The sequence below is a fragment of the Macaca thibetana genome, chromosome 6 (genome assembly GCF_024542745.1).
Source record: "Macaca thibetana thibetana isolate TM-01 chromosome 6, ASM2454274v1, whole genome shotgun sequence".
In the NCBI taxonomy this organism is placed as follows: Eukaryota; Metazoa; Chordata; class Mammalia; order Primates; family Cercopithecidae; genus Macaca; species Macaca thibetana.
The window spans coordinates 123,821,282-123,840,114 of record NC_065583.1 but is presented as its reverse complement, the minus strand read 5'-3'; the positions used below and the strand labels follow the sequence as shown (position 1 = coordinate 123,840,114).

The window sequence follows — 18,833 nt, the reverse complement described above, 5'->3', positions numbered from 1 at the left end:
TGGCCAGGCTGGTCTTGAACTCCTGGCCTCAAGCAATCCACCTGCATCGGCCTCCCAAAGTGCTGAGATTACAGTCATGAGCCACTTTACCCGGAGCCACAACCTCTTTTCAATATTATACCAAAGTTCTAGTTAATGCAATAAGACAAGAACAGGAAATAAAAAGAATGCTGATTGAGAAGGAGGAAATAAAACAGTCTGTTTTCAGATGACATGACTATCTATGTATAAAATCTGAAAGAATAGACAAAAATAGCTTTGAAACTAAGAAGCAATTATAGCAAGATTTCAGGATATAAGCTAATATACAAAAGTTGATCATTTTTCTATAAACTAGCAATGAACAATAGAATTTGAAATTAAAAATACAATACCATTTACATTAGCACCCCTCAAAATTAAATACTTAGGTACAAATCTAACAAAATATGATACAAGAGCGATATGAAAAAATCTACAAAATTGTGATGAAAAACATCAAAGAACTAAATAAATGGAGATCTTCATATGGTGAGGGTAAGAGCAAAATAAAAATTATAAAAATAAATAAATAAATGGAGAGGTATTCCATGTTCATGGTTAAGAAGACTTAAAATTGTTAAGATATCAGTTCTTCAAAACTTGATCTATAGATTCAATATAGTCCCTATCAAAATACCAGAAACTTATCTTGTAGATATCAACAAACTGATTCTACAGTTTATATGGAGAGGCAAAAGACACAGAATAGTCAACAAGACAGTGGAGAAGAACTAAGTTGGGCAACTGACACTACTCAACTTTAAGACTTACTATAAAGCTACAGTAATCAAGATAGTGTGATATTGGCAGAATAATAGACAAATAAGTCAATGCAGCAGAATGGACAGCCAAGAAATAGACTCACATAAATATAATCAACTGATATTTGACAAAAGAGTAAAAGCAATACAATAAAGAAAGGTAGTTGTTTCACCAAATGGTGCTGAAACAGCTGGACATCTACATGCAAAAAAATAAACCTAGACACAGACCTTATACCTTTTACAAAATTGACTCAAAACTGATCACAGACCTAAATGTAAAACCTAAAATTAGGCCAGGCGAGGCGGCTCATATCTATAATCCCAGCACTTTGGGAGGCTGGGGTGGGAGAATCGCTTGAGTCTGGGGGTTCAAGACCAGCCCAGGCAACATGGTGAAACCTCATCTCTAAAAAAAATACAAAAAATTACCTAGGCATTGTGGCATGTGCCTGTAGTCCCAGCTACTCAGGAGGCTGAAGTGGAAGGATCACTCGAGCCTAGGAGGTCCAGGCTGCAGCGAGCCGTGATTATGTCACTGCAATCCAGCCTGGATGAGACAGAGTGAATTCTAAAATTACGTAAGAATTCCAGGAGATGCTCTTTCCCTAAGTGGCCTGAGCTAATCTGTGAAAATGGTTCGCTATTCACTTGACTGAGAGAGTCCCACAAAATCATGCAAATCAAGAGGTTCAAGTCTTAGTGTTCACTTTAAGAACACTTGTGAAACTGCCCAGGCCATCAAGGTATGCATATATGAAAAGCCACGAAGTATCTGAAAGATGCCACTTTACAGAAACAGTGCGTACCATTCTGATGTTACAATGGTGGAGTTGGCAGGTGTGCCTAGGCCAAGCAGTGGGGCTGGACATAAGGTCGGTGGCCCAAAAAGAGTGCTGAATTTTTGCTGCACATGCTTAAAAATGCAGAGAGTAATGCTGAACTTATGGGTTTCGATGTAGATTCTCTGGTCATTGAGCGTATCCACATGAATAAAGCACCTAAGATGCGCTGCTGGACCTACAGAGCTCATGGTCATATTAACTCATACATGAGCTCTCCCTGCCACACTGAGATGATCCTCACTGAAAAGGAACAAAATGTTCCTAAACCAGAAGAGGAGGTTGCCCAGAAGAAAAAGATATCCCAGAAGAAACTGAAGAAACAAAAATTTATGTCACAGGAGTAAATTCAACATTAAAATAAATGCAATTAAAAGTAAAAGAAAAAAAGAAAGAATTCTAGGAGATAACAGGAGCAAAATTTAGATGACCTCGGGTCTGGTGATGACTTTTAGATACTGAAATAATAATCCATGGAAGAGAAAATGGATAACCTAGATTTCATTAAAACCAAAAACTTCTCTGTGAAGGACACTGCCAAAAGAATAACAAGATAAGCCCCAATCTGGAAGAAAATACTTGCAAAAGACATGACTAATAAAAGACTATTGCCAAAATATGCAAATAACTCCTAAAACTCAACAGTAAGAAAACGAACAATGATTTTTAAATGGGCTGAAGCTCTTTATAGATAGCTCACAAAGAAAATTTGCAGATGACTAATATAGCCCATGAAAAGATGTGCCACATCATATGCCATCAGAAAACACAAACTAAAACAACCCTGAGATACCACAGTGCATTGATTAGGAAGGCTAAAATCCAGAACACTGACAATACCAAACACTAGAAAGAATAATGAACAACAGGAACTCCCATTCACTGCTGGTGGAAATGCAAAATGGTACAGCCACTTTTGAAGACAGTTTGGAGACGGAGTCTCACCCTGTCGCCCAGGCTGGAGTGCAATGGTGCAATCTTGGCTCACTGCAACCTCCGCCTCCCAGGTTCAAACGATTCTCCTGCCTCAGCCTCCCGAGTAGCTGGGATTACAGGCACCCGCCACCATGCCCAGCTAATTTTTGTATTTTTAGTAGAGACAGGGATTCACCATGTTGGTCAGGCCGGTCTCGAACTCCTGATCTCGTGATCCGCCTGCCTCGGCCTCCCAAAGTGCTGGGATTACAGGTGTGAGCCAATGCGCCCTGTCAGTTTGGTAGTTTCTTACAAAACTAAACATACCCTTACCATAGATCCAGCAATTGTGCTCCTTGATATTTACCCAAAGGAACTGAAAACTTATGTTTACACGAAAAGCGGCACACAGATGTTTATAGTGGTTTTATTCATAATTGGCAAAGCTGGGAAGCAACCAAGATGTCCTTCCACAGGTGAATGGATAAATAAACTTTGGCACATTCATACAATGGAATATTAATCAGTGCTAAAAAGAAATGAGCTATTAAACCATGAAAAGACATGGAGGAAATGTAAATGCATATTACTAGACAATTTGAAAAAGCTACATACAGTATAATTCCAACTATATGACATCCTGGAAAAGGCAAAACTATGGAGACAGTAAAAAGATCAGTGGTTTAGATAAGTGGATTAGGGTAAGGGTGGAAAGAATAAGGGGAGTTCAGAGGATTTTTAGGGCAATGAAGGTATTCTGCATGATACTTTAATGATGGATACCTGTCATTATACCTTTGTCCAGTTCCACAGAATGTACAATATCTAGAGAGAACCTTATGGTAAACTATGGACTTTGGCATTGATGACCTGTCAGTGTAGGCTATCAATTGTAACAAGTGTACCACTGTAGTGGGAGATGTTGGTAATGGGGGAGGCAATTTATTGTCAGTGGGGTGGGGGTGGGGTGGGCAGAAGATATTAATAGGTGACATATTTCTGCAATTTTCCTCTCAATTTTATTGGGAACTTAAAACTGCTCTAGAAAACTAAAGTCTTTTTTTTTCTTTCTTTTTTTTTTTTATTGTACTTTAAGTTCTAGGGTACATGTGCACAACGTGCAGGTTTGTTACATATGTATACATGTGCCATGTTGGTGTGCTGCACCCATCAACTCGTCAGCACCCATCAACTCATCATTTACATCAGGTATAACTCCCAATGCCATCCCTCCCCCCTCCCTAGAAAACTAAAGTCTTTACTTGAAATGTTTTTTTCTATAGAGAGAAAGAACCCAATAAGCCATTAACCCCATTGGCTTGAGATGAATAAATTTATTGGACTGAATTCAATGAACTCCTCTTTAGGGACCTACGGTTTACAAAGCTCTGTTCTGGGTGTTAAGAGACATTTGGATGAATAAGGCACGTTGCCCTCAGGTCCACAGTCTAGAAGGGAAGACACAGGCACCTCACCAATTTTAACAAAGTCCTAGAAGTAACATGGAGGGAAGAATTTGGAAAGGGAGCTCAACAAAGAAGGTGACACTTAATTGGGCTTGGAGAAATAAGACAGAATAAGCAGATATTCTGCAGGCAGAAGGAACAATGCAGCGAGTGCAAGAAGAAAGAAATATTTCCCCCAAATGGAAGAGCATGACAGCAGGGGAGACAGAAGGAATCTTTATAATGGATTGTGAGGGTTACTAATATTCCAGTGTGATTAGAGCCGAGATTACGTGAGCTAGAGAGAAAAGGTCAGGGGTGGGGAGGCAAGGACCAACAGTGACCATAATTGTTTTGGTATAAAAAAAGCTATGTTGGTACATGTCTTTGTGATTTGTTGGAAAAGCCCTGTAAGAATAGATTGGAAGGCCAAGTGTGGTGGTTCATGCCTGTAATCCCAACACTTGTGAGGCCTGGGTGGGAAGATCTCTTGAGTCCAGGAGTTCAAGACCAGCATAGGCAACATGGCGAGACTCTGTCTCTACTTAAAAAAAAAAAAAAAAAATTAGCCAGGCATGGTGGCGTGTGCCTGTAGTCCCAGCTACTAGGGAGGCCGAGGTGGTAGGATTTCTTGAGCCCAGGATTAAACTTAGTTTACCCAGTAGGCCTACTATTTCAAATCTTTACTGCTTTGTTTATTTTGGTGAAATACAAAGGCCTTATTATTTCAATGAATTATAGCTTTAAATGTGATCTCATTATATGGTCCAAGAGAAAAGCAGGAAATTCAGAAAAAGGAATAAATGACAACGGGAAATAGACTCATTCATATGGAAAAACTCTAAAAGGAGCACAATGCTAGCCCTGTGTTATAAATGAACAAGAAGTCTAAAGAAGGCAAGTGTAATAATAATTTCAGCTGACATTTGGAATTACCCTCAGTCTTTGCAGTGTAAATGGCAGAGTACACCACTTCTGAATTCTACTACTAACCACAGGGGAGGAGAATGCACAATTCCTCCAGAGCCGGGGTTCTTAGCCTTTTGTGGGTAGTCACTGTTCCTCATTGAGGAGGTCAAGAAAGTTGTGGACTCCTTCCTTAGAAAAATGAATGCAAACGTGCTCACACACCATATACACAGTATTACATACAACTGTAGGGGTTCTAGAGGGACCTGTCTTTTTAATCTTTTTACCTCCAATGCAAGACACGTAGTGGATGCTCAAGAAGTATTTATTTAGTGATTGAGTAAATAAATGAACAAGGCATTATGCTTATACAATCACGGTCAAAATAAAAACATCTCCAATAGTAGGTAAAGTATTAGCATCCATTAATATGAATTCATTTGTCATAGTGCTTCTAAATCCTAGCTGCATATCACAGCCTTCTATGGAAATGAAGGAGCTTTAAATAATGTATGTGTGGCTGGGCGTGGTGGCTCACGCCAGTAATCCTAGAACTTTGGGAGGCTGAGGCAGGCGAATCAGCTGAGGTCAGGAGTTCGAGATCAGTCTGACCAACGTGGTGAAACCCCATCTCTACTAAAAATACAAAAATTAGGCGGTCGTGGTGGTGCATGCCTGTAATTCCAGCTACTTAGGAGCCTGAGGCAGGAGAATTGCTTGAACCCGGGAGGCAGAGGTTGCAGTGAGCCAAGATCACACTATTGCACTCCAACCTGGGCAATAGAGCAAGACTCCATCTCCAAAATATATATATAATATATATATATATATATATATATATATATATATATATATATATGTGTGTGTGTGTGTGTGTGTGCACGCGTATGCACACATGCACACACAGTTTTTTTTTAAATAGAGATGGAGTCTTGCTCTATTGCCCAGGCTGGTCTCAAACTCCTGGTCTCAAGTGATTCTCCTGCCTCAGATTCCCAAAGTGGTGAGATTATAGCCCCAGCCCCAGCCAATACAGGTGTATTTTTTTATGAGCCCACGGTCTCACTGCATTACACAGCTTGGTCTCAAATCCTGGGCTCAGGTGATCCTCCTGCCTCAGTCTCCCAAGTAGCTGTGATTATATGCACAGGCCACTATGCCCAGTTCCAGTTTTGAAAAATATTGATGGCTGGGCCCCACCCCAGAACAACTGAATGAAAATCTAAGAGGTGAGGCCTGGAGGACATGAGTATTGTTTAAAAGCTCTTCAGATTATTCCATTGTGCAGACAGGGCTGAAATCAATGTAGTATAGGCTAAAAGCTGTGACATTTAGTAGAGACAAAGAATATGGGAGCTTCCAGGTAGCTGAACACACGGAGGTTTCTGGAGGGTGGCACGCCCAGAGAGGGCATGGAAGCTTCATGCCTGTTCCCCCATACCCTCGCCCTACCTGTCTTCATCTGCATCCTTTGCTATATCATTTAACAAACTGGTAAACATAAAAAAAGAGAAAGAATATGAAGGCATGGGTATAATAACTAAGTTTCCATGGAGACAATCAGGAACCCTAATAAAAGTGATCATCTTGTCCAATTACATAGTACATTACATATCACTATCATATGCATGGTCTCATTCTGACACCAAAGATACCCTTATCAGTTAAGCCAAGCAAGTGTTGACCTGCCTCAGATCAAGCCCAAGTCTGTTAATGCAAACTAGATCTTCAGAGTTGAGTAGGCTGTTCTTATGATTTTGCCAAAGTGCCTCTTAAAGGATAAGAACAGGGATTCCCGGCTGGGCGCAGTGGCTCATGCCTATAATCTCAGCATTTTGGGAGGCTGAGGCGGGAGGATCACGAGGCCAGGAGTTCAAGACCTGCCTGGCCAACATGGTGAAAACCCGTCTCTACTGAAAATACAAAAATTAGCTGGGCATGGTGGTGTGTGCCTATAATCCCAGCTACTTGGGAGACTGAGGCAGGAGAATTGCTTGAACCAGGCCCCGGGAGGCAGAGGTTGCAGTGAGCGGAGATCGCACCACTGCACTCCAGCCTGGGCTACAGAGCGAGACTCCATTTCAGAAAACAAAACAAAACAAAACAAAACAAAACAAAACAAAACAAAACAAAACACAGCGATTCCCACCCTGTGAGGGCTCAGCGGGGGTCTGGGAATCTGTTGTTTTACAAGCACTGCTGGTGATTCCATTGTGAGGCCAGGTCTCAGACAGCAGCTCTACAGTGGGGCTGGGATGGTGGAAGGGGGATGCATGTCAGTCAGAATTACCTGGGGAGGTTTTTCAAAATGCACATGCATCCCGGATCTAGGGAATCAGAACGCAGTGGTGTTGATGTGACTATATAGAAAATGCCTGCTTCTGGTGCCACTTTCATCTCAGTTGAGAACCAACACATGGGGAGCTTCCTGGCAGCCCAGCCAAGTTCCTCTGTGGCCACTGGGTGACCCCTGAGCAGCCAGAGGCCAGCCCCAGGGCATGGAGTCCTGGGCAGAGACTGGCAGCGATGGTAGCAGGGCAGGTGATTAGATATTGAAAGTATGTAGGAGGGTGCTATGGGCAGGTGGAGATGACAAAACAAGCCTTGCTTACTGCATAGCTTTGCAGAGAAACTGGTGCAGAGAAACTGAAGCCAAGGTTGGAGGGACGAAAACAGAGCAGTTTCCAGATCACTTCTGTTTTCCCCTTACATCAAGCACACATGTCAGTCCCGAGAGTCCCAGGTGCCCACTTCTGCTGTACTTGGCACATGGAAATGCTGACTGAAACCAGAGTCAGGGCAGCAGAAACTATTCTCACAGGGTCCTGGCAGCAGTTCAGACAGGTGCCCTTTCTGGGCCAACAGAAATCAACTGTGGGGGTGTCTGTGCTGAAGACAGAGATGGGCTGGCAAGTTTATGGAAAGGATGCACGGTACTGCTCTCCTTGAAAAAAGGAATAGATAACTTTTAGTTAATCATTCCACTTGAAAATAGAAAAGCACTCTGTTACACATTAGCGATTATTATTCTTTCACCTTATTCTCGGTTTTGTCCTCTCTGGACAATAGATTTCTTGAGCCTATTCTGATTTGTCTGGGTGTGTGTACTGACGTGGACTCCCTGACGTGATAGTGTTGCAGGGTCAGGAGCCACTACTTTCACTGTTGGGTGGAGAATTCAGGATCACCTGAAATAACTCTGCTGGGGAGGATTTGGAAGCAAGAAGAGAATCAGAGGGTCACGGTTCAAAGACTTTGAAGGCATTTTCCCAGCAATTCTTTGCAGGTTTACTCTGGGACACAGTAAGCCGGTAGCAAACATTGCGATGGAGAGAGAAAGAGAGACAGTGAGAGGGCTGTGTGTGTGTGTCTGTGTGTGACACCCAAGGCAGGCTCTGCTTGATATTCTGTAACTACCCCGCTTTGCATCTTGGCAGGGTTTCTCTTCAACAAGTGGTGGGGCTGAATGAAAGGCTGAAACCTCCATCTTTAAAGTTTGACCTACTCAGAAAATTGTTAACAGTGCTTTCCACCATTTAAACCTGAGACCAGTCCACTGGTCAATTTCTCACCTGGACTGCCCAGTGGAGAGCCGTTTTAAAGTCTTTATCCACAAGGGTGGGGTCTGCCCCCTTCTTTAGCAGCATTTGGGTGTGTTGAGGCTGGTTGTGGAAAGCCGCCCAGTGGAGTGGTGTCATTCCCTGCAAAACAACAGTCAGAGAGGACAGAGATGAGCACAGGCTCCCAGGAAGAAAACTGAACTCACACTTTCTCCTCAGGCTTAGGGGCCATCACCAGATGCATTGGTTGTTTCCTGCTAGTTCATTCATTCATTAATCCGTTCATTCAATAGACGTTTATTGCGCTTCTGTTTTGTGCCAGGCAAGCAGGTGTTCAGGATACAGAAGTTAATAAGATAAATGAGATCCTTACCCTCATGGAAATTGCTCTGTGGTAAAGGAAGATAGATACTAAATGCACAAAAACATGTCAAACAATCTTCCAGATTGATAAATATTAGGAAGAATGCACATGGGATGCTGGTGAGAGAGTAATCAAGGGTGGAGGGACTGTTCTAAACAGACCTCTGTGAGAAGAACTGGAGGAAGAGGACAGCCAACACCAAGCACAGAGGCAGAGAGTAAGTTAAAGGAAGGCCCCTGTGACTGGAGTGCAATACCCCACCACCAGGGCAGGGGTGCTGTCTGTTTTCCTCTATCTCTAATGCCTAGACTAGAGGCTGGAGAAATAGCTGTTGAATGAATGAATGAGGTTGGAGGGGAAGAGAGCAATGTGAAATGAGGTTGAAGAGGGAGGCAGGGGCTGATCCTGGGAGGGTGGGATGGGGGATAACTGTCTCTGCATAAGGCATTTGGATTTTATTCTAATTCAGTGGAGAGACAATGAAGGATTTTAAGCAAGTATTGGCATGATCAGATGTACACTGTTTAGAAGAAATCACTGTGGCAGCTTGGAGAACAAAGCTGGATGAATGAATGGTGAATCCCAGCTTCTTTCAGAGTGCAAGGTCACATGGGTTAGGTGTAATTTAACAGTAAGTGAGCTTATGCTGAGAAATGGTGGCCAAAAAGAGCCAGCGTTATTTGAGAGTATATATGATGAAAAGACGGGCTCTTCTCCTTGCTCACTCATCTCAATTCCATGAAATGTATCTAGAATGAATTGAAATGAAGATGCCTGATAAAGGGGGCAAAGGGCACAGGCAGCTTTGAAGACTCTCTTTCTATAGTTATCTCTGCCGATAGCATAAAGCTAGGAGACAACACCTTGGCTTTCTCTGTTCCTTCCAGGGTGAGCTGCATGGAGAAGATGGGCCTCAGCCTAGACAGAAGCACATTAATAATAGCCCAGAGCTAATATTTATTGATCTAGAGACCTTTATGAGTTCTTTTATCTATTGTCTCACATAATCCTCCAAACAACCTTCTGGAGTAAGTACTGTGGTGATGTCTCCTACATGTCCACCAGGCTGTTTCCTCTTCCTCTGGGGCACACAGTCAGACTATATTCCCCAGCCTCCTTGCAGATAGGTGCAGCCACATGACTGAGTCCTTGCCACTGGAATGTGGACAAAGGAGATGGAAACCTTCCCCAGGCCTGGGCTAGACAAAAAGCCCATGTGGTCCTCCACATCTTCTCTTTTTCCTCATATATCAACAGAATGCAGAGGAGGACAAGGCTCTAAAAGATGCTGGAACCATGTGATTGAAAAGCCTGGGTTTCTGAGCAATGAGGGAGAATAGGACCACCCTGCCAAACAGCACTGGACTATGATACGAGCAAGAAATAGGCTTTTATTGTGTCAGGCTACTGAGATTTCAAGCAGTTTGCTAGAGCAGTTAGCCAGCTCTGATAGGTGCGATTGTCCTTCTCATTTAATGGAAGAGGAAGCTGAGCTCTAGAGAAATTCCTGAGTTTGTGAGCAGGCAGGGAACTGAATCTAGGGTTTAAGGTTTGTGGGAAACTAGAATTAGAATGTTAAATCCCCTCAACCAGTTCCATATTTTAAATTCCTATATTATGGTTTGCTTTCAAGTTTCAAGTGTCATATGACAGTGAGCCTCCAGAGATACTCTTGAGGATATTTCAAGGAATTAGTTCCATATGAAAAAGAATGCTGGTATAAAAGCAATGGAACTTCTTATTCTTATTCCAATGGCTGAATATTTACTTGGAAATCAGAATACCTCAGTACATTCTAATTGGTCCTCTTCATCTTTAACTGGGCACACTGGGGTTAGAAATCTAACACAAGGGAATTACATTTTAAAATTAAATTATATTTTAAAAATAATGCATGGATAGCCCCTTTCCCAGTTCTTAGTCCCACTTGCTTCATTGCAAATGAAGTGATGAAATGAAGCCATTGGCTTCATCACGAAGTGCCAAAAGTTTTCAAGTTACCGGAGTGTAAGTTGCATGACAGCAGGGCCTTTGTCGGCCCGTCTGAATTCCTAGATCCTAGAACGGTGCCAGGCACATTATAGATGTTGAGTAAATACTTATTAAATGAACAAATGACTTACCGTGCTCCACTGATTTTTTATTTTTATTTTTTTGAGATGGAGTTTCGCTCTGTCACCCAGGCTGGAGTGCAATGGCACAATCTCGGCTCACTGCAACCTCCACCTCCAGAGTTCAAGCGATTCTCCTGCCTCAGCCTCCCAAGCAGCTGGGATTATAGGTGCCCGCCACCATGCTTGGCTAATTTTTGTAGTTTTTAGTAGAGACAAGTTTCACCATGTTGGCCAGGCTCGTCTTGAGCTCCTGACCTTAGGTGATCAGCCCACCTCAGCCTCCCAAAGTGCTAGGATTACAGGAGTGAGCCACTGCACCCAGCCGAATTTCTTTGTAAAAATTTGGCTTTGCTTTTTAAAATCATACTCAGAAGAAAGGCAGAACATGACTTCTCCTTTATAGGCAATGAACTTGTCTGATATGATCATTGTTACCAACTCATCAGCTGAAACTTGTCAGGATTTTTGATGAGTGCTTTAAACAATCTTGTCTTTTGTACTACTGTACTATCTCACATCCAATTACTAACCAGGCCTAATCCTGCTTAGCTTCTGAGGTCAGGTGCATTCAGAGTGGTTATAACCATAGACCACTGCACTGCCAAAGGTAAGGTAGATGGCAATGACTATATGTAGAAGTATGATTTAGTGATGTGGGAATTCAGTGCGAAAATGTGGTTGTGAGTTAAACTGTGGTAATGCAATGTTAATTATTGTCTCCTGAATACAGTTTTAGGCTTTAAGAGCTATTCTCTTTAAATAACCACAAGAAAACTCCCCTCAAAACCCAACTCTTGCATAGTTTGATCAAGGAGTGGGGTGGGAGGAGTGCTATAATTTTTCATACACCTACTTGATGCCAAGAGCTTTGCATCTGCTATCGCATAGAATCTTTACAATGATCCTAAGGGATTGGTATTTTTAGGCCTATTTTACAGGCGAGGAAATTGAAACACAAATTAAGTAATTTGCCTAAGGTCATTGACTGAGTCCATGGTAGAGCTAGGGTTCAATGCTTGTTTCTCTGACTTTGGAGAAAAAAATGCTCTTTCCACACATCATGGTGGTAGAATTTCATTTTGGGAATGAGCTCAGATGCTAAAAAATTTCTTTCTTTGTGATTGTACCTGGATTCAAGGTTGTCTTACTTTCTAAAATGATGGTTCTTACTAGTGTAAGGGTTGGTACCCTATATTATTTGTTTCAACTGCCATTGCCTCAAGGCTCCTCCTGAAAGTGCAGTTGGCAAACATTTATTTTTGTGAGATATATACACATACATAATACGTATTCTCCCCGACCATTCACCCTCACCACAAAACTTGTGAACACCTTGAAAATAACTGGTGATCCTCTGAATGACTCCAAATCAAGACCCGAATTACTTGATTACTTCTCTAAATACTTGTACAATATAAATGGGTTATGAACACTCAGTCAAGTCAAGGGAAATTTCCTGCTGCTTTCTTTTTTCTTTTTTTCATTTGGGCTAATGAGAATAAGAATAAATCCTCTTAGAGTTAATCACATGAAAACCAAAACTTTTAAAAGCAGCTCAAAGGCAGCGGTTGGTATTGCATACTTTATTTAGGAACATTTTCCTACAACTGCTTCCTTCTCCTTTCTTCTTCTTCTTTCTTCAACTTCTGTTGAGCCTGCAGAAATTGTAGTTGTCTTATGTTAAAATTCTGGTGGCCAGTTAAGGGGCAAACATCAGGCTTAGCAACTGGTATCTGTACTAAGCAGTGACAGAAATCACAATTACACTGTGACGCACATAAAGGCAGATGCTGTGGCATATTCACCATGGTATGCCCCCTGCACTAAGCACACAGTAAGTGTTCAAGAAATGTTTACTGGAAGAATTAATTAGTGAGTTGCAGCTTATCAAAGGTCACTTGGACTCATGGGGAATATAAAATCAGAGTCTGCTGGATAAGACAGCCATCCGCGTCCAAGTTATGGAGACCTTTCCAACCAGTTACTTCCTGGAGTTTCATTGAGGGCTTAACTGAGCCTTCGAAGCATCTAGAAGCTGACAATCTAGCAGTCACTATCAGGCATGTTGCAACAAACACCCAGATGGCCCTGGTGAGAGGAGAATTTTACTCTTCTGAAAATCAAAAAGTATTGATTGGCTCAAAGAGTGAGGAGGAACTCATATTCAGTTAAGAATATAAGCTCTCCAGAATGTTTTGAGGGGAAATGTTAAGTTTTGGTTGACTTGGGATCCGATTTTAGATTGCTGATAGGACAAAATGTATGTTCTAACTGTTGGATGCATAGTAGGGTTGCTTTGGAACAGTATCTTGTGTTGATGAGTAATTCTGTGCCTTGAACCTGTGCCACCACAATTTCAGTTAAAGGCTTACAAGTCCTATCAGCTTCTCAGAACATTTTTTTTTTTTTTCCAAACCACTTTTGTGTTTTCTGAGCCAGAAATCTGCTTTAATGCTTAGCAGGTTTCATGTTTCAGAACTGTACTTTTAGAGTGTCTCTAGCCAACACTGAAAGGCACACAGAGAGAAATGTTGATGTGGCTGGGTGCTTGGTTTGTTCCCCGTCTTGGTTGGCGGTTCGGGGCGGGGTGGTGGAGGGGGAGGGTTAAGAATTATAGCAGGTGTCTGGTGGCTGAGAGGTCAGTAAACAATTCCAGATGCTTTGAAGGATCTAGAATTTCTAGCAGCTTGGCTCTGGTTGACATTTAAAAATTCACATACTTAATCCTCCGATCACATATGACCACCTCCCACAAAAGTTACGGAGGATCAGGAGATAAAAAATTAGATAAAAAATTGGAATGAATATGTCCTTTAAAAGTATATCTAGTTTTAAAAACTAGATGATGTCACAAGTACCGTAATGAAAGCCATTTTCTTTCATTTTTATTTGAAAAACAATCTTATAGATCAGAAAGCTTAGTAAATTAGTTCATTGTCTTTGTTTTGGAATTTCCTAAACTGGATAGATAGACGGTGAGCATCACGATAGCCAAAGACTATAACTGAAGGCCAAGAATACTCTGGGTTTTTTTTTTTTTTTTTGAGGCGGAGTCTGGCTCTGTCGCCCAGGCTGGAGTGCAGTGGCCGGATCTCAGCTCACTGCAAGCTCCGCCTCCCGGGTTCACGCCATTTTCCTGCCTCAGCCTCCCGAGTAGCTGGGACTACAGGCGCCCGCCACTTCGCCCGGCTAGTTTTTTGTATTTTTTAGTAGAGACGGGGTTTCATTGTGTTAGCCAGGATGGTCTCGATCTCCTGACCTCGTGATCCGCCCGTCTCGGCCTCCCAAAGTGCTGGGATTACAGGCTTGAGCCACCGCGCCCGGCCCAAGAATACTCTGAGGTTGGATTTTAGGGCACTAGGAAGGGCTGCTAATAATGGCACTCTCTAAAAACTCTTTTTCTCGCTATAATAATTATAGAATAATATGTCTGACATTAAAAAAAATACTTTAGAATGGGGTTTTCATAATTTAAATCAGACAAGAAAAACAATAAAACGAACTTAGGCCATGGAAGTCTAGGAGCCAATTCTAACAAGAACAAACTTACAAAACAAAGCCTTCAGAATAGAAGCCTAAGTTGATATATTTATTTTTCAACCAAAAAAGAACATCTACATTCTTCTGCACTAAACTGTGAACTCCATCATAGCAGGGATGAAGCCTACATGAGACATGGCAGGTACTGAACAAATATTTATTGAATAAATAAAATAAAACAATTTTCTTGTTCCAAGGAGATCACCTTGGGAGGCTATACAATTATTCTACTCATTGCTCAAAATACTTTTGGGATTTTTTTTTTTTTTCTGAAATTGCCACTAAAGCAAGAGCTCTATCCATGGATAGAAATAAGAATATGTGAGTTTCATCAGAGAAATAATTACATCTTTATTTTCAATAACTTTTTTTTTTTTTTTTGAGACAGAGTCTTACTCCGTCACCCAGGCTGGAGTGCAGTGGCACCATCTCGACTCACTGCAACCTTCGCCTCCTGGGTTCAAGTGATTCTTTTGCCTCAGCCTCCCAAGTAGCTGGGACTACAGTGCCCGCCACCATGCCTGGCTAATTTTTGTATTTTTAGTAGAGACGGGCGTCACCATTTTGGCCAGGCTGGTCTCGAACTCCTAGACCTTGTGATCCGCCCGCCTTGGCCTCCCAAAGTGCTGGGATTACAGGTGTAAGCCACTGCACCCGGCCTATTTTCACTAACTTCTAATTGAAATTTAACATCTTTTTCAATTATGAATATAGGCAACAACCCACAGTAGTATAAACAGTACCTGTGACTTTGCCACCACTATAAATTATAGATACAGTGCTATTACATTAGTGATTGCAGATATCTCAAAATATTTACATGTCTCACTACTTCAACAATTGTAGTAGTTCGTGGTCCTGCCATCAAATCTTATTTAATGCATTAATAAACCATCTTTTATGTTATTGTCATAAATTTGTTCTTTAAAATATTTTCTAGCCCGGGCAACATGGTGAAACTCTGCCTCTACAAAAAAAAAAAAAAAAAAAAAAAAAAAAATTAGTTTGGTATGGTGGTACCTGCCTGTAGTCCCAGCTACTTGGGAGTCTGAGGTGGAAGAATCACTTGAGCCTGGGAGGCAGAGGTTGCAGTGAACTGAACTTGCACCACTGTACTCCAGCCTCACAGAGTGAGACCCCATCTCAATAAATAAATAAATAGGCTGGGCATGGTGGCTCACACTTGCAATCCCAGCCCTTTAGGAGGCCAAGGTGGGTGAATCATTTGAGGTCAGCAGTTTGAGACCAGCCTGGCCAACATGATGAAATCCTGCCTCTACTAAAAATACAAAAATTAGCCAGGCGTGGCGGTGGTTGCCTGTAATCCCAGCTACTCGGTAGGCTGAGGCAGGAGAATCACTTGAACCCTGGAGGTGGAGGTTGCAGTGAGCTGAGATCGCACCACTGCACTCCAGCCTTGGCAACAAAGCAAGACTCTGTCTTAAATAAATAAATAAATAAGATAATGTTTTGTTAACTGTATTTTAATATATTGATTTCTTTTGCAATCCTATATATTTTATTTTCTGTAATTTCAGATATTTTTCTTTTTTGATATTTTTTCCTTTTAAAAAGAAGTTTAAATAGAGATGAGGTTTAGCCATGTTGCCCAGGCTGATCTTGAACTCCTGAGCTCAAGCAATCGTCCTGCCTTGGACTCCCAAAGGGCTGGGATTACAGGTGTGAGCCACTGCACCCAGCCTAATTTTTAAGGTATGTTTCTGAGAAGTTATCCATAGGTTTCACAAACACATGAAAATGTGTCCATGTCAAAATATGGGTAAGGATTCCTGCTCTAAAGTCTACTGGACATTTAAAAAAAATTCTAATTGGCATAAAATTTTATTTACTTGGTCGGGCGCGGTGGCTCAAGCCTGTAATCCCAGCACTTTGGGAGACCGAGACGGGCAGATCACGAGGTCAGGAGATTGAGACCATCCTGGCTAACACGGTGAAACCCCGTCTCTACTAAAAAATACAAAAAAAACTAGCGGGGCGAGGTGGGGGGCGCCTGTAGTCCCAGCTACTCGGGAGGCTGAGGCAGGAGAATGGCGTAAACCCGGGAGGCGGAGCTTGCAGTGAGCCAAGATCCGGCCACTGCACCCCAGCCTGGGCGACAGAGCGAAACTCCGTCTAAAAAAAAAAAAAAAAATTATTTACTTATGTATATCTCATAGACACCTCTAATACCATGAAAATCTTGTTTTTTTGAGAGTAGGTTTTGGAAATAACAGTCACCTGGAGTCAAGTCTGGGAAATAAATTGGATAGCTGAGTCAACAAAACAAATGAAGAAAGGGACATAAAATAAAATAACATGACTTTTTCTTGAATTTAATTCTTTCTTTCTCCCTAGATATAACATATCTAGATATACTATATATCTGGGCTGGGGGTGGTGCCCCACGCCTGCAATCCCAGCACTTTGGGAGGCCGAGGCCCGTGGATCACTTGAGGACAGGAGTTGGAGACTAGCCTGGCCAACCTGGTGAAACCCTGTCTCCACAAAAAATACAAAAATTAACCGGGCATGGTGGCAGGCACCTGTAATCCCAGCTACTTAAGAGGCTGAGGCACGAGAATCACTTGAACCCAAGAGGCAGAGGTTGCAGTGAGGTGAAATCGTGCCACTGTACTCCAGCCTGGGTGACAGAGTGAGACCACATCTCGGGAAAAAAGAAATCTATATATATGTGTGTGTATACACATATATATATATGTTTTGTGCCTCACTATGTGCAAGCTACTGAGCTAGAATCTAGGGATACAAAGATAAAAAAGGCATGGTCTGCCTCTAGAAGTTTATAGGGTTGGGGGAGAGTGGGAGAGGGAGGTGGGGGCTCCTAAGTAGCGGTGACCCTACTCCATTTTTTTTTTTTTTTTTAGATGTTCAGTCTTAGGCTAAAACTTCTGATTCTTTAATAAATTGTGCTTTGTTATTCTACCTTTTGCTAACTGTAAAGTAAAAAATTTCAAGAGTCAGGGACTGTTTCTTCTGCTTTTGGTTCTACCTCAGGAATGTGGTAAGTAGAAGTGATGCTAAGTATTATGTCCAAAAGCTCACATTTGTTTTTGCAACTTAAATTTATTTTCTCAGAGTGGTTCTACAATTGAAGTTTGGATTGTCAGACTGCTCACAAAAATCTACTTACATAAGAATGTGCATTTAATATATCCTAAACAATATATATATCCTAAATGCTGTGCATAACAGTGCTTCTCTGGATAAATGCATTCAAAGTTCTAACCCAGATGCCAATAGCTCAGAGCCCCTCTTGATAGAACACTCTTCCTGTCAAGGCTAAAATGAGAGCAGGAGAGGTTAGTTTCCATTTAACTCCCGGTAGCTGCAATAGAAAAGCCTCACTCTATATCAATGATTCTCCTGAGGTCTTGTTTTGAAGAACAAAAGCACAAAGGACAATCTGACCTATCTCACTTTTTTCAATGTTAACTGCAGTGTGGATAGCTTCTAAATAAGTCACTTTATAATTAAGTAGTGTGGTCAATGAAACAGGAAAAACAAACAGATCATTGGAACAGAACAAAGAGTTCGAAAATGAAACCATATATTAAAAAAAATCTTGTAACAAACAAAAACATAATTTAACATAACATAATCCAGTTCTTGGGGTAGAGAAGGCCTTCTTTAAAAAGACATCAAAAGAAAAAGCAGAAACAGACAAGAATGATCATTTTAATTATATCAGATTTTTATATTCTGAATAAGAAAAAGTACTATGAACTGTTTTAAAATAACCAACAGCCTATGAAAAAGTATTTACAACCCAACAGCAAAGTATTAATATTCAGAATATAAAATAAACTCCTATAAATCAATAAGACAATGACAATCCCGATCAAGGGACAAAGAATGTAAACAGGCAGGTCACAAAAGAAGATATAATAAAGACCATCATATCTATGAAATGATTTCATCTCTTTAATCAGGGAAAATGCAAATAACAAGAAAATCCAGCAACAACTGGGGAAAAAACAGGACTTCCACTAAAAACAACAACAGCAACAACAACAACTACAACACCACCCAGCTATTTTGGTTGAATAATTAGGCAGTGTGTATTAAAAATAAAAACTACACTCTTTACTACCCAGCAATTCTTCTTTTAAGAGAAATGCTTGTATAGAGTATGCAAAGAAGCTTGTACAAGAAACACTCTCTAGACTGGTGTTTATGATGGTGAAAAATTGAGACAACCTGAATATTCATTCACAGGGGAATGGCAAAATAAATGGAGGTATTTTGATATTATGTAACACTATGAAGCCATTAAAAGGAATGAGCCACAGGCCGAGTGCCGTGGCTCACACCTGTAATCCCAGCACTTTGGGAGGCCAAGGC

The 18,833-nt window shown here is 41.4% G+C and overlaps 1 protein-coding gene and 1 pseudogene across 1 annotated transcript in view; one reads left to right on the top strand and one right to left on the bottom strand.

Moving 5' to 3' along the window:
* Positions 1-18,833, bottom strand: part of ANKRD55 (ankyrin repeat domain 55) — a 137,907-nt gene that overhangs the window by 45,157 nt on the left and 73,917 nt on the right. The window contains exon 6 of the mRNA XM_050794657.1: positions 8,466-8,594. Coding sequence (XP_050650614.1) covers positions 8,466-8,594 — 129 coding nt within the window. The remainder of the gene's footprint in view (positions 1-8,465; positions 8,595-18,833) is intronic.
* Positions 1,350-2,058, top strand: LOC126957153 (60S ribosomal protein L17-like; annotated as a pseudogene).